The sequence below is a fragment of the Juglans regia genome, chromosome 13 (genome assembly GCF_001411555.2).
Source record: "Juglans regia cultivar Chandler chromosome 13, Walnut 2.0, whole genome shotgun sequence".
NCBI lineage: Eukaryota > Viridiplantae > Streptophyta > Magnoliopsida > Fagales > Juglandaceae > Juglans > Juglans regia.
In genome coordinates this window covers 2,822,480-2,837,099 of record NC_049913.1, presented here as the reverse complement: position 1 = coordinate 2,837,099, position 14,620 = coordinate 2,822,480, and the positions used below count along the sequence as shown (strand labels likewise).

The 14,620-nt window shown below is 33.8% G+C and overlaps 1 protein-coding gene across 4 annotated transcripts in view; it reads right to left on the bottom strand.

Annotated features, from left to right (window-relative positions):
* The window catches only part of LOC109010417 (transcription initiation factor TFIID subunit 1), a 32,510-nt gene extending 24,161 nt beyond the window's left edge, over window positions 1–8,349 (bottom strand). For 2 of the 4 annotated variants that reach the window (XM_018991248.2, XM_035684533.1), the window contains exons 1-8: window positions 7,879–8,349; window positions 7,681–7,793; window positions 6,790–6,846; window positions 5,140–5,200; window positions 4,406–4,512; window positions 3,221–3,283; window positions 3,007–3,052; window positions 1,561–1,803 (exon numbers count right to left, since the gene is read on the bottom strand). In XM_018991248.2, the coding sequence (XP_018846793.2) occupies window positions 1,561–1,803; window positions 3,007–3,052; window positions 3,221–3,283; window positions 4,406–4,512; window positions 5,140–5,185 (505 nt within the window). In that variant the 5' untranslated portion in view covers window positions 5,186–5,200; window positions 6,790–6,846; window positions 7,681–7,793; window positions 7,879–8,349. Of the gene's footprint in view, window positions 1–1,560; window positions 1,804–3,006; window positions 3,053–3,220; window positions 3,284–4,405; window positions 4,513–5,139; window positions 5,201–6,789; window positions 6,847–7,680; window positions 7,794–7,874 lie in introns of all 4 variants that reach the window. The other 2 variants (XM_018991250.2, XM_018991249.2) reach the window with 2 other exon arrangements.
* Between the last annotated feature and the right edge of the window lie 6,271 nt (window positions 8,350–14,620).

Sequence of the window (14,620 nt, the reverse complement as noted above, 5' to 3'; positions counted from 1 at the left end):
AGCTACATGCTGAGCAGCATAAAAGTCATTAAAACTCGTTCCATTCAATACAATAGATGAAGCCCATAGTAACAATGTATGAAAGAAAAAGTCTCTAAACCCATTAATCAAGAGTACATTTTCCAATCTCCCAACGTACTTTTTATCTTTATTTCTTTTGCCTGCAGGGGTGGCAAATAGACTGGAGAAGATATTTCGTGATTTCTTGTGGGGAGGTTTAGAGGACGCGAAAAAAATCCATTTGATTAAGTGGGATAAAGTTTGCACCCCTTTTGTCTTGTGGCAGGTTGGGGGTTAGAAAATTAAGAACCTTCAACAAAGGCCCTTCTAGGAAAATGGTTATGGCGGTATCATCGAGAAGGGGATTCTCTTTGGAGGAACATCATCGATGTTAAATATGGGAGCATTTGGGGGGGCTAGTGTTCTAATGAAGTAAGAGGGGCATATGACGAGGGTGTTTGGAAATTTCCCCGTAATGGTTGGGAAGATTTACTTGGTAATTTCATATTTTAGGTGGGAAGGGGCAAGGGAATCAGGTTTTGGCACGATATTTGGTGAGGTGATGTTGCTTTGAAAAATGTTTTCCCCTCTCTTTATAGGATCGTGTTAGATAAGAGTGCCTCAGCAGCTGATAACATGGACATCTCTACTAATTCCTTTCAATGATCCGTGAGATTTATTAGAGCTACACAGGATTGGGAGGTGGGACACATTACTGAGTTTTACAGTGCATTATACTGCTGAATTTATAGGAAGGAGGGGAGGACAGATTACTTTGGACACCTACAGGGAACAAGAATTTCTCAGTCAAATCCTATTACAAGGTATTGACGACTCACTCTTCCAATGCCTTCCCATGGAAGTGCATTTGGAGGAGGAATGTTCCCCCAACGTTGCTTTCTTTGGCTTGTTGGCATCCCATGGGAAAATATTGACTATTGAAGCTGAAAACGCGTGGCCTCTACATAATAGACTGGTGCTTCATGTGCAAACACAATAGTGAATCAACATATCATCTCCTTCTTCACTGCAAAGTAGTCAAGGCTTTATGGGATGAAATCTTCACTAGACTCGGTATTGCATGGGTAATGCCTATGAGGGTGATAGATTTATTGTCATGTTGGAGAGGAAACCGGGGCAATCGTCACATCACGGCTGTTTGGAATATGGTGCCTCTATGCTTAATGTGGTGCACATGGAACAAGAGAAATGGTCGTTGCTTTGAAAATAAGGAATGCTCACCGGCCCCTAGAAATTGTTTGTACCCAAGAGGATTCGAACCTTAGACTTGGAAGGAGCATACCACCAAGACCAAGGCCTTTATCACTTGAGCCAACCCCTATTTTGATATTTAGCAAATATAAGGCTTATTAGGAGAGCATATAATTGAGTGGTGGATTTATCAAATCCCTATCCAATGAAAGTTCTTTTTAAGGGGTCTAATATTAACAAGACTTAAACTTGGTGTAACTTGAACCCAAACCATATGAGTGTTATGAAGAAAAAATGGCATGTAAATGATGAGAAAATAAATAAGTAATAGATCACAAGATACCATACCTGATATAGTTTGAACTTGAAAATTATTTTCCACCATCTCAAGTTCTTGTTCAAGCTCCTCATCATAATTTTCATCGTCAAACACAGATGTAGGCTTCAAACTAGCAAGAGAAACATCAGCAGAAAAGTACTCCTTTTTGGGCAACAAATGGTCCTCCTCAGTAGGAGCTTGAATCTCTGGACCCTCATATTGTTCATCAATATCTTCATAATCAATAGCATCTTCAGCCTTCTCATCATAATCTAAAGAAAAAACCCAAAACAAAAACGGATCAAAAGACAGAAAGACATATACCAAATGTCAACCTTGTGGTATCTTGCACCTTTGTTGGTGACTTTGGTTAACAGGAATTTTCTAAAAAACCATTTTCATGGAAAAGAAAATGGGGCCACCATCTCAAAACGGCTCTTCATATCAACCCCTATGTAAATCCAACCGTGTGCACTTTCAAGAGAGCCTGTAAGTGAACTTTTAAACTCTGCTGTTCTAATTTTGCAGTAACAAATTTCTTGAAAAGCTAAGCCACTCTAAAGCTCTTTCTCTTTCTATTCCTCTATCGTGTGAGGACTCATTGTGTGTAAATCCCAACATTTGTTTGTAAACATATGCTTAGTAATGCCCCAATGGAAGGCCCAAACCACATGACCTATACTCCAAAAGGACTAGTCAATGATACAATTAGAGTCTCATTGGAACCTTATAAAGAGCAAGAACTTCTCCTTCCCAAGCAATGTGGTATCTCATACACCACCTACCATTATCCATATCATATGAGGTATCACAATCTATCCCTCTTAAATTCCCGACATCCTCGTCGAACCTGTCTATTGTAGGTGGCACAACTCAAGTCCCACATTTCTAGTTAGGATAGTCTCTAATACCATTAGTAACCCCCCATTGGAAGGCCCAAACCACGTGGCCTATACTCCAAAAGGACTAGTCAATCATACAATTGGAGCCCCATTGGAACCTTATAAAGAGCAAGAACTTCTCATTCCCAAGCAATGTGGGATCTCATACACCACCTACCCTTATCCATATCATATGGGGTATCACAGCTCTGTACCACACCATTTTTCTATCTTTTTTGAAAAACGATTTATATAGGTAGACATATTGAGGAGAAATGCTGACAACTTAATCAGGCAAAACAGGTTCCAAAAGTATTCCCAAAAGAATGCCCACATTGAATCTTTAAAAACACACATCTATTCAACCTTGTTGAAATTAGCGAATCCGGACTATCAGAATAAGCCCACAAGGTAAATGCCAACTCTGTTCACCAAAACTAATGTGCATCAGCATGCCAATACTAGACCTAGAAGACTAGTCATTAAATGCCACTCAAAATATACCCAAAAATTATAAAATTATTCAGTTTAAGAAAAAGAAACGATAAGAGAACATGAAAAACTGCACAAAGTTATTCTGACATATAGAATCACCTTGTTCAGCAGCATCACCTTGTGTGCGTGGTGATCTTACTGACAACTGAAAGTTAAATAACACTATTAGTATCAGAAATAAGGATGAGAGAAACCTACTAGTCCCCTCAAATAATAATAACACCAAAGTGACAACCTTAGGTCACACATAACCAGAATAAGATCCTATCCTGTCATGTTAACCTGAAAAAAACACAGGCTTGAGAATTCATACATCTATATCTGTCAGAGAGGGACCCAACTTGTCAGCTAGTGCAGCAAGATGCTCCTTTGCATCCTGAAAAGCAGAGTGGTTTAATTAGCATCAGTTTTACAACACATAACAGAAAGATACACGTCCTAATAGAATCAATCTGCAATCCATGATAGATTAAAAAACCCTCATTACCCATACAAAAAGAAAATACTTTCAAGGAAATGAAAAAAATGGACTAGTTGAGTGTATAATAGAGAGCAAGAGGTAGAATGTGTTTTAGGCCCATTCCTGAGAATATACATCATAACCTAAAAAGTGGTGGGTTGAAAATCACATGACATAGGAAGAAAGATTAGGGACAGCTTCTCTATATGTGTTTCTGGTGGATGTTTGATTAAGGATTTGTAGAATGCTTATGGCTTTCCAAACCAAACAACTTCCTTAGATATGCATCCCATAGCTCTAGCATATGGCTTCCAAAAAGGATATTCCCTCTCTAGCCGTTTGAAATATCCTCTATGGAGCCTAGGCCTACATCCGTAGACAGAGCAATAAACCTTTTTGGTCAAAGAATAAGAATCCATGGTAGCTAATAAATTTAGTTAACAGTATCTTATTTCATCTAACACCACTAGGTTTTATAAAGTCAAAGATACACTCATTATTTCTTGGTTAAAGACCAGAATTTTTTTTTATACGTTTTTCTTGGTTAAAGACCAGAATTATGAATCATGTCTCACTTTATTAGTATGAGCCTTATTTAGTTAATTGGCCTTTCTATGTGGATTTAGCATGGTTTTGTCTCTTCAAATTTGTGTTTCCTGAATAGTAGTTCCCTAATTGGATTTAAAATAGGCTAAAGACTCTCTATTACATTCAACCATACAGGGGTCGAGGAGGAGATGGAAAGGGAGTTCAAGGAGATTGAGGTCCTTGAGGTGTTGAAAGCTTTGAATATTAATAAAGCAGCTGGACCAGATGTGTTTTCTTTGGCCACCTTTCAAACCTGTTGGGAGGTCAATGCGGGTGACTTGATGAAGGTCTTTAGGGACCTCTACATGTGGGATTTGTTATACATCATAAGTATATATGAAATCATATCCGCATTTGCAAAAGTACTCCAACATAGATGTACATATTGTTGTTTGTTTGTTTACATGTATAGCTAGAAAATAAAGATTACAAAAGGAAGAATAAGGTTACCTCATCAAGGTAATCAACATCAAGATCTCCAGAGTTATCAACATTTCCAAACATAAATCCCAATAACCGGTTACCCCCACCAACGTCCTCGTATTCTTCCTCATCATCTGCCAAATCAGACATTCCAACAAGTATTTAATTGCAAGCATAACAAGCTACAAATTATACATTACATGAAAATTTAACACAAAAAAAAAAATGTGCCCAAGTATTGCATACATATGGACATAAGTGGCTTGACAAGGGTAGCTACTATCTCCTCTTCCAAGCTCTAAATGTCTTATTTCTACCTAGTTGTCAAGAGGTAGTGGAATTGTTTTTCCAAGCTCTAAATGTCCACCTTAGATTTCCATCTTGCATAAGGTTTGTAATAGATTGGATTGTGTATAGGAAGGTGGTGAATGAGATCACGCATAGCTTGGGGAGGAAGAAGTTCAAGCACTTTATAATGATTCCAAGGGGCTACAATTGTAACGTTTACTAGACTTATTGGATTATGGGACCAAATATGGCTTGGGCCTTCCTTGGATCGTTACAAGGTCAATTATTTTCTTCTCGTTTCCAATAGGTAGTGGAATTTTTCCCGTGGTGTTTAGAATCTGCCTGGCAGATACAACATTATAAATATTACACATGCAAAAATCATGCCATCGTATAAATAACTAATAGCTAGCAAATTAATTTTATCAACACAAAGAAACTTCTCTTTTTTTTTAAAGAGGCAATCAACTAACCTTCGTCCCTTCCATCTTGGGAAGGGCTACCCGACTCATACGCCATCTTGTATTGACAACACTGCATACAATCAACATAAGAAGTGGGACATACAGGTACAGTTAGCAAAGAAAAATCAACCAGCAGATCACACAGGAAAGTAACCATCTAGTTTTCTGAAAGAAAGAGTAAAAAATTTAACAAATTCAGCATTTCGAATTTCAGGATTATTGTTTCTAAGAATCAAATAGAGTTTAAATCAACAGAGCCAACTAACTGGAAAAGACTTAATTGAGTTTAACATTCCATTTTGTCATCATAAAAACATTAACTCTCTTATTAGTAATGCCCCATACCCGTATGGGTCGGAGAGTTACTACATATCGCCTAAAATCATCTCTCACAATACAAATAGATATTCCAAAAGACTCCATAAACATAACCTCATTTATTTTCAAAGACTCCATAAATATAAATCATCTATTTCCACCAAATATACATGTATATCCCCCTACAAGGTCATCAAAATAATAATCTAACAAACAAATCAACAACTACTTAAGACCTAATAAAAGTGTCAACATTCCAATAAACCAAATCAATAGAAAAAATCAATCTACTAAATAGTAATCTCATACTTATCCCCTACACTCAACAATCTTGTTCCCGTTTCTTATTATTGATCCTCAATTGAAACATTTACATCATCTGAATATATTGTGGATATAAGGGGTGAGTTATCAACAACTGAGTAAGCGGATAACATATACTAGTATGTAAACATGAACATTTACAAAGTTCATAATACAGAACAAACATTTTTAGTTTCAGAATGCAGAATCAACGCATGTTGTCAAAATATCATAGCGAGAATTCAAAACATTTATATTCGAAACACCTTTGGCATAGCATAATTGAGCATTATCGTCATATCATATCATATCATATCATATCAGGTCAAAAAGTTTAACCCTCGTGGTACGGTTGTGCATGTCTACAGTTAACCAAGCAAAACCTATCATTGTTCGTCACCAAAGTGATGCACTCATAACAGAGACCATTATTATATCCCATGGCGGAACCAGAGGCCACTATTGTATCCCGTGGTAGAGTTAGAGACCACTATTATGTCCAGTGGATGGGCCAGAGGCCACTATTATCTTACGTGGCAAGGTCGAAGACCACTATTATGTCTCATGGCAAGGTCATAGGCCACTATTATATCCCGTGACAGGGCCATAATCGGAGCAAAACATAAATGTTGATACCAACCCAAACAGAGGCCAGAGTTTTACACCCGTGGTAAGATCAAAGCAAAGCATAAACAAAACTAGATACAAAATCAGAATGTCATGCCAAAGATTTTCAAATGCCACATCGTATCAAAACAGAGTATTAAACAGAATCATATCATCTTAACATAATCAAAACATATTCAAAGCATCTTCACATAATCATGCACAAATTTTCAGATTTCATTTTAATTCTTTTTGCACAGTTCAGAAACAGGATGCCAAAAATTTGTTCATGTCTACACTAGTTATGACAAACATACTTGTCTCTTTTATACAAATTTCATGAGTAATGCAGAACAAAACATGCATATTTTTCATAAATCAACATCAATCCATTTCTTTTTATGCAAAGTCTATTATAGAAACCCCGCTTACCTGACTCTTCAATTTTTCTGAAAATCCTCAGCCGTGTCAAGCAAAATTGATCGTCACCTAAACATAATTAATACAAACTATTAACCCAAATAAACTGAGACCAATAAAATAAATGACACAATTAAACAACTCCATGACCACAATCTCATGTTTCCATATCTCTTAACTATAAATCAGAACACTTAATCTATAGCTCATGCCTTGGTTTCTGATCATGGCATAAACACAACCTCTTCAATTCCCAGCACACCAATACTTTAACCCAAACCCTGAAATTCCACTTTACTAAACACTACAACGTGTCAACAAAACAATCTACGCTTACTCCCGCCATGCCAAGCAAATATAAAGCCCCTATCCCCGACTAGTCCACAACCAACAACCCACAAACCAACCTATCAAGCACATCAAACAGTCTTCAAAATCGCTTGTTTCAAACAAACACTACCCCCACTCGTTTTAAGCACTTCACAAATCAAATACTCAAACCCTTCTCATGCTCGGCCAATCTGATCAACACCAAACCAACCGCCACAACTAAAATCCCAAAACAGCAACACACATCAACTCACTATATATTCTCAATTTCCACAATTTCAAACACACCAACAGAGATAGTACAACCTTCAGTCTCCAACATTTCATTCAAAAGGACCTCCACAAACCAACCCACTATGTATTCATAATCTTCACAATTTAAAACACCCAAACAGCCCCACAACTCACAACCTATCCAACACAATCAGCCCACCATCACAACCCATCCAACACAACATGAGTAACCAACCCAGCAGCACGTTCAACTCATACACACTCCAAAAACAGTCTTTTTAATCAACAACCCCAAACTAACCATAGATTAAATAACATGTACACGGGCAGAGAAGATACCTCACTAATATTGAAGCGATGTTCGACTGGACTCGGTGAAGGAATTGCACGGGATGACCACGGCAGGGCAGAACAACGATGGAGGCTCCAGTAATTACGGCGTAGCACTGTTACTATACAACACCGTTTAAAAACAAGGAAATCATGAGGAGGGAGGGAGGGAGAGAGACAGACAGACAGACAGAGCGACGGACTTACTACGTGACGGCGACGTCGTAAGAGTCGATAGGGTTGGACAACGTGGAGGGGTCACGCTGGCTCCAATGGCCTTCGTTGGTAACCGAGATCAGCCTAACACCTAGACGCTACCGGTATCGAAAATTGAAGGGAGGCAGCAGCAGCGCTGGACGTTGTACGATGAGCGGAGGTGTAGAGGATAGAGGAAGAAAAATGGGGCTAGGAAAAAAAATCGAGGCTGGTGTGGCGGTGCGGATTCCGGCAGCACCCACGGCGGAGAGAGAGAACGAGATTAACAGTTAGAGGGAGAGAGAACGCAAGGAAGAGAGAGAGAGAGCTTACCGGCGTCGGAAATCACAGAGGAAGAGGGGGCAACGGATAGAGTGAGGCGTGGGGAAGGAGGATTATGGGGCAGAGGAGGACGAACGCATCGGGGAGGGGTGGATTAATTGGTGTTGTGGCTGCGTTAAAACACGGGGAAGATGAGGTACCGGGGTTGGGGAAAATAAAAGGAAGAGAGAGAAGTTGAGGAGTTTGATCACGTACTACCCCGACTAAAAACAGCCCACCAATATTATTTGGACACTTACGCATTTCATTTTTGTTTTCGTATGACCGCACCTCACCGGATTAGAAGGACTACTAGCTTTTCGTCCATAGACCCCCCTCGCGCAGCGAATACCAGGTTGTGTGTGTAACTGTGTATGTTTGGTCTGGACTCAGTGATTAAGTTTTGATTGGAAGTTAAAATTATTTTAATTTATTATTATAATTTTTTTTTTATTTCAGTCCACTCTGATTTTTTTAGTTTTATTAATTATTTATATTAGTAATAATATGATGTTTACATATACTAAACTATTAGTCTATTTATATTATAGTATAAGTACATTATTTTATAATAATTAACATATACTATTATAGTATGAAATTTAACTATAGTTTATATAAGTTCTAGATTTTTTATACGAGTATATATGATCAAATGTGTAAAAATAAATTTATATATTATAATTTATTATGCAAAAAATGCAATTATCCTTAATGTGTGTGTATAAAGTAAATTTATATTAATTTATATTATAAGATTAAAATTTATATATTATATCAAATGTTATAAGATTAATTTTATATTATATCATATGTTATAGGATTAATAGACTTGAATAATAAGATTATAAAGTAAATTTATATTAATTTATATTATAAGATTAAAATTTATATATTATATCAAATGTTATAAGATTAATTTTATATTATATCACATGTTATAGAATTAATAGATTTGAATAATAAGATTATAATTTAATATTACATGAATTAGCAATTAACATATAATATATATAATATAATATAATATAAAAAAATTATAAATATATACACAAGTCTAGTTTGGTCTAAACCGATTTTTAAAATACGAAAATCGGTATCGCAGGATTGATTTTAGTTATTAAGAAAGGGTACCACACTAGTCTGCTTACAAACCGAACCGAACCTACCGCTTCATTCCAGTCCAGTCTATTTTTCTTTTTATACCCTTAGTTCAAGATTACTTAATGCAGAGGAGGACGAACGCATTGGGGGGTGGATTACTTGGTGTCGTAGCTGCATGAAAATAGGGGGACTACGGGGGATCGGGGGATGAAGGAAAGAAAAGGAAGAGGTTGAAGTTGAGGGTTTGATTGAAACGATGCGTTTTGCACCATTTCTTTTTTGGGTTGGGCTGGGCTGGGCTGGGCTTGGGACTCAGGCTTGGGCCTTGGGCCTGGGTGTTACATTATTTATCTTTTATTACATTCTTTCATGCTAGCCCATCACATAGGAATTAAATACAGAATAAAAGTGAAAAAAAAAATAATTTAATTTAATTAGTTATATCCAATGTTGGAAAATAAATTCAAAATGGAAAAATTATAGAAACGAAATCCGAGTTAATTGGGAATGATATATGGAGATAGTAGAACAATCAAGTAGGAATTGGATTTTTCAATAAAGTTGAAGGAAAGAAACACATAAGGCAAAGAAATAATAAGAACAACTGTTAAAATATAACAAAATCTTGCGTTCAAATCAGAGAACAAGCGCTTATTCAACCTGAATACACAATGAAGCCGCTAACGAATTAGCTTAGCCACTGGAAATTTGCAGAGCGAGACAGAAAGGATAAATAGGGGTTACATTAGTGTATTTATGAAAAGAAAAAAAAAAGAGAGATAGAGAGAGAGAAAAAGATAGAGATCGATTTACGATTCCAAAACCCAAATCGAAAATAAATAAATAATGACAATGAAACAAACGAGTCGGATAATCTCGTTTGGGAAAAAAAAAAAAAATACACAATACAGATCTAACTTAAAGAAACCCAATGCTTTTGGATCCGATGCCGAGCAATCTTGAACTTTTGGTTCTACGTAAAAATAAGCTAAATTAAGGGATATTGAGTTGGGGTAAAAAAACCAATTTTTATGAAGAACTAAGGTACTAACCCATCGTCTCTTTATTCGGCTCATTTTTATGTTGAACCGAGGATTCAAGATAGGGATGTAACTGGTCCGGATTGATCCAATGTTGTACTTTTTTTAAATTAAACTGACATACACCGATTTTGAAAACTTCAAAACCGATATCATACCAATTCACTATCGAAATTAAAACTTTTGATTTTTTTAGTTTCGGTCGGGTCCCGTTCGATTTGTTCATTTTTACAAATTATCTATGTTGGTAATAATATAATATTTACATATACTAAACTATTAACTTATTTATATTATAGTATAAGTACATTATTTAATAATAATAACACATACTAGTATAGTAAGGAATTTAACTGTACTCTATATAAGTTATAGACTTTCTATATGAGTACATATGATCAAATGTATAAATACAAAAAGAATATATATATTAAAATTTATTATGCCAAATATGCATTTAACCTTGATCTATATGTGTGTGTGTATAAATTAAGTTTATATTAATAAATTAATATTAATGTTTATGTTTAATATTAAAATTTTATATTATATTAATTTATAATATAAGATTAAAATTTATATATTATATCAAATATTATAAGATTAATTTTATGTTATATCACGTGTTATATTAATATTACATTATAAGACTAATAGAATTGAATAATAAGGTTATCATTTCATATTATATTAATTAGCAATTTATAATATAATATTAACAAATTATAAATATATATACCGGTCCGATTCAATTTAAACCGGTTATTAAAATATGAAAATTATTATTACATTAATTTATGACCAGTTTTAGTTCTTAAGAATGGATACCGGACCGTTTGCAGAATCCGATTCCGTCGTACTATTTTTCTATATTTTTTAACATCCTTTGTTTAATATTACTAGATGCAGAGGAGGACAAACGCACCGGGGAGGGGGTGGATTACTTTGTGTTGTGGCTGCGTGAAAATAGGGGGAAGATGGGGTATTGGGAGTTCGGGGGAAAGAAAATGAAGAGAGAGAAGTTGAGGATTTTATTGAAACGATGCGTTTTAAACTTCTTTTTTTTTTTTGAGGCCTGGGTTTGGCACTTAGCCTTGAGCTAGGCTTGGGGTGTTACATTATTTCTCTTCTATTTCATGCTTTTGGGGCAACCAACCACGTAGGAATTAAATACAAAAGAGAAGCAAAAAAAAAAAAAACGGAATTAAATAGTTATATCATTGATGGAAACTAAATTCAAAATGAAAAAATTATAGTCACGAGATCCAAGTTACTTGGGAATGGTATATAAAGACAGGTGAACAAACAAGTAAGAAATGGATTTTCTAGGAAAGTTGAAGTAAACGGAACACATAGGGCAAAGAAAACCGTTGCTTTTGGATCCGGTGACGAGCAATCTTGAACGTTTGGCTCTACATAAAAATGAGCCGAATCAAGGGACACTGGGTTGTTGGGGGTAAAATACCAATTTTTATGTAAAACCAAGGTACTAACCCACCGTCTCTTGATTCGGCTCATTTTTATTTATAACCAATGGTTCAAGTTTTAGGGGTGTAATTGATCTAGGTCGATCCAATTTTGTATATTTTTTTAAATCGAACAGGTATATATTGATTTTGAAAACTTCAAAATCGATACCAAACCAATTTACTATCGAAATCAAAACTTTATGTTTTTTCAATTTCGGTCCGATCCAGTCTGACTTTTTTGGTTTTACGAATGATCTATGTTAATAATAATATAATGTTTACATATACTAAACTATTAGTCTGTTTATATTATAGTATAAGTATATTATTTTATAATAATTAACTCATATTAATATAATATGAAATTTAACTATAATCTATATAAGTTATAGAATTTTTATACGACTATATATGATCACATGTATAAAAATATATTTACAAAAAGAATGTGTATATATATATATTTTAGTTTATTATGCCAAAAATGCATTTACATTGATACATGTGTGTGTGTTTGTGTGTATCAAAAGTAAGTTCATAGCAATAACTTAATATTAATATTTATGTTTAAGATTAAAATTTTATATTATATTAATTTATATCATAAGATTAAAATTTATATGTTATATCAAATGTTATAAGGTTACTTTTATATTATATAATATATTATATTAATTTAATGTTATAAGATTAATAGAATTGAATGATAAGATTATAATTTCATGTTTTATTATTTAGTAATTTAGCTTATAATATATATAATATAATATAAAAAATTATAAATATATATACCGGTCGGGTTTGATTTAAAATATGAAAATTGGCATTACATTGATTTAAGACCGGTTTTGTTAAAAATCGATATTAATCCGGTTCGGTCCGTTCACCGATTTATTTATTTATTTTTTACATCCCTAGTTAGAATGCTTGGCACCAGTTCCAAAAGCAACGAGTTTCTTTAAGGTTAAATTAGTATTTTGTCTTTCTTTTTACCCAACAAGATTATCCACCCCGATTGTTTCATCATCATTTTTATTTAGTAATAATATAACGTTTACATATATTAAATTATTAGTATATTTATATTATAGTATAAGTATACTATTTTAAAATAATTAACATATATTAATATAATATTAAATTTAATTATAATCTATATAAGTTCTAAACTTTTTATATATTTATATATGACAAATTTATAAAAATGTATTTACAAAAAATATATATTATAATTTATTTTTCCAAAAATGCATTTATCCTTGAGTGTGTGTATCAAAATTAAGTTGATATTAATAAGTTAATATTAATGTTTATGTTTAAGATTAAAATTTTATTATATTAATTTATATTATAAGATTAAAATTTATATGTCATATAAAATGTTATAAGATTAATTTTATGTTATATCATATGTTATATTAATTTTATATTATAAGATTAATTGACTTGATTAATAAGATTATATTTTCATTATATATTAATTAACAATTTAGTATATAACATATAATATAGTATAAAAAATTATAAATATATATACAGATCCGGTTTGGTTTAAATCAGTTTTAAAAATATGAAAATTAGTATCGCTTCATTTAGGATCAGTTTGGTTCTTAAAAATTGGTATCGCACTAGACCGCTTTCAAACCGAGCCAAACCGGTATAGTCTGGTCTGGTTCAACTGGTTTTTTATTTATTTTTAACACCCCTATTTCAATATTGCTCGGCACCAAATCCAAAAGCAATTGGTTTCTCTAAGGTTAGATTAGTATCGTGTCTTTCTTTTTTATCAAACGAGATGATCCGACTGATTTGGATCTTGAAATTGTAAATCGATCTCTATCTTCTTCTTCTTCTTTTTTTTTCTTTTCTTTATAAATATACAAATGTAACCCCTATTTCTCTTTTCTATCTCACCGTGCAAATTTTCAGTAGCTAAGCTAATTCATCATCTGCTCATTTGTCTATTCAAGTCGAATAGGCGCTTGTTATTTGATTCGAACGCTAAATTATGTTATATTTTAACAGTTGTTCTTGTTCTTTTTTGCCCTATGTGTTTCGTTTCCTTCAACTTTTTTGGAAAAATTCAATTCATACTTGTTTGTTTTCCTGTCTTCATATACCATTCCCAAGTAACTCGAACTTTGTTTTTCCATTTTGAATTTCTTTTACAACACTGGATATAACTAATTAAATTAAATTATTTTTTTCGCTATTCTTCTGTATTTAATTCCTACTTGATTGGTTGGCCTGAAAGAGTATAATACAAGAGAAATAAAAGAGTTAATTTTTTTTATGATGATAAAATGGAACGTCAAACTCAATTAAGTTTTTCCAGTTAGTTGGCTCTGTTGATTTGAAACTCTATTTGATTCTTATAAACAAAAAGCCTGGAATCCGAAATGTTGAATTCGTTATTTTCTTACTCTTTCTTACGGAAAACTAGATGGTTGCTTTCCTATGTGATATGCTAGTTGATGGTCCCAAAAATTTGATCTAAATTTTTTAAAATTTTTGTAGATACATGCATAAAAGATTTAGACAACAAATAATATAAAAAATAATTATCAAAGCTGAATAACACATCAAAACGAACACCTTTAAAAAAAATACAGCATGCAGAAGTGGAATTCGAATCTCAGAGAGATGATAACCTTAAAAGCCTCCAACATGCGACATGGTTGCGTGAGAGAAGTGGATCTCGAGTCACGGAAACATCGGAGAGATGAGAGAAGTTCGTGAGAGGTGACTCAGGAGAGAAAATGAGACTTGCGGGAGTGCGGGAGTTTTACGAACGGTGTGAACGCCGTGAAAACCGAGGGC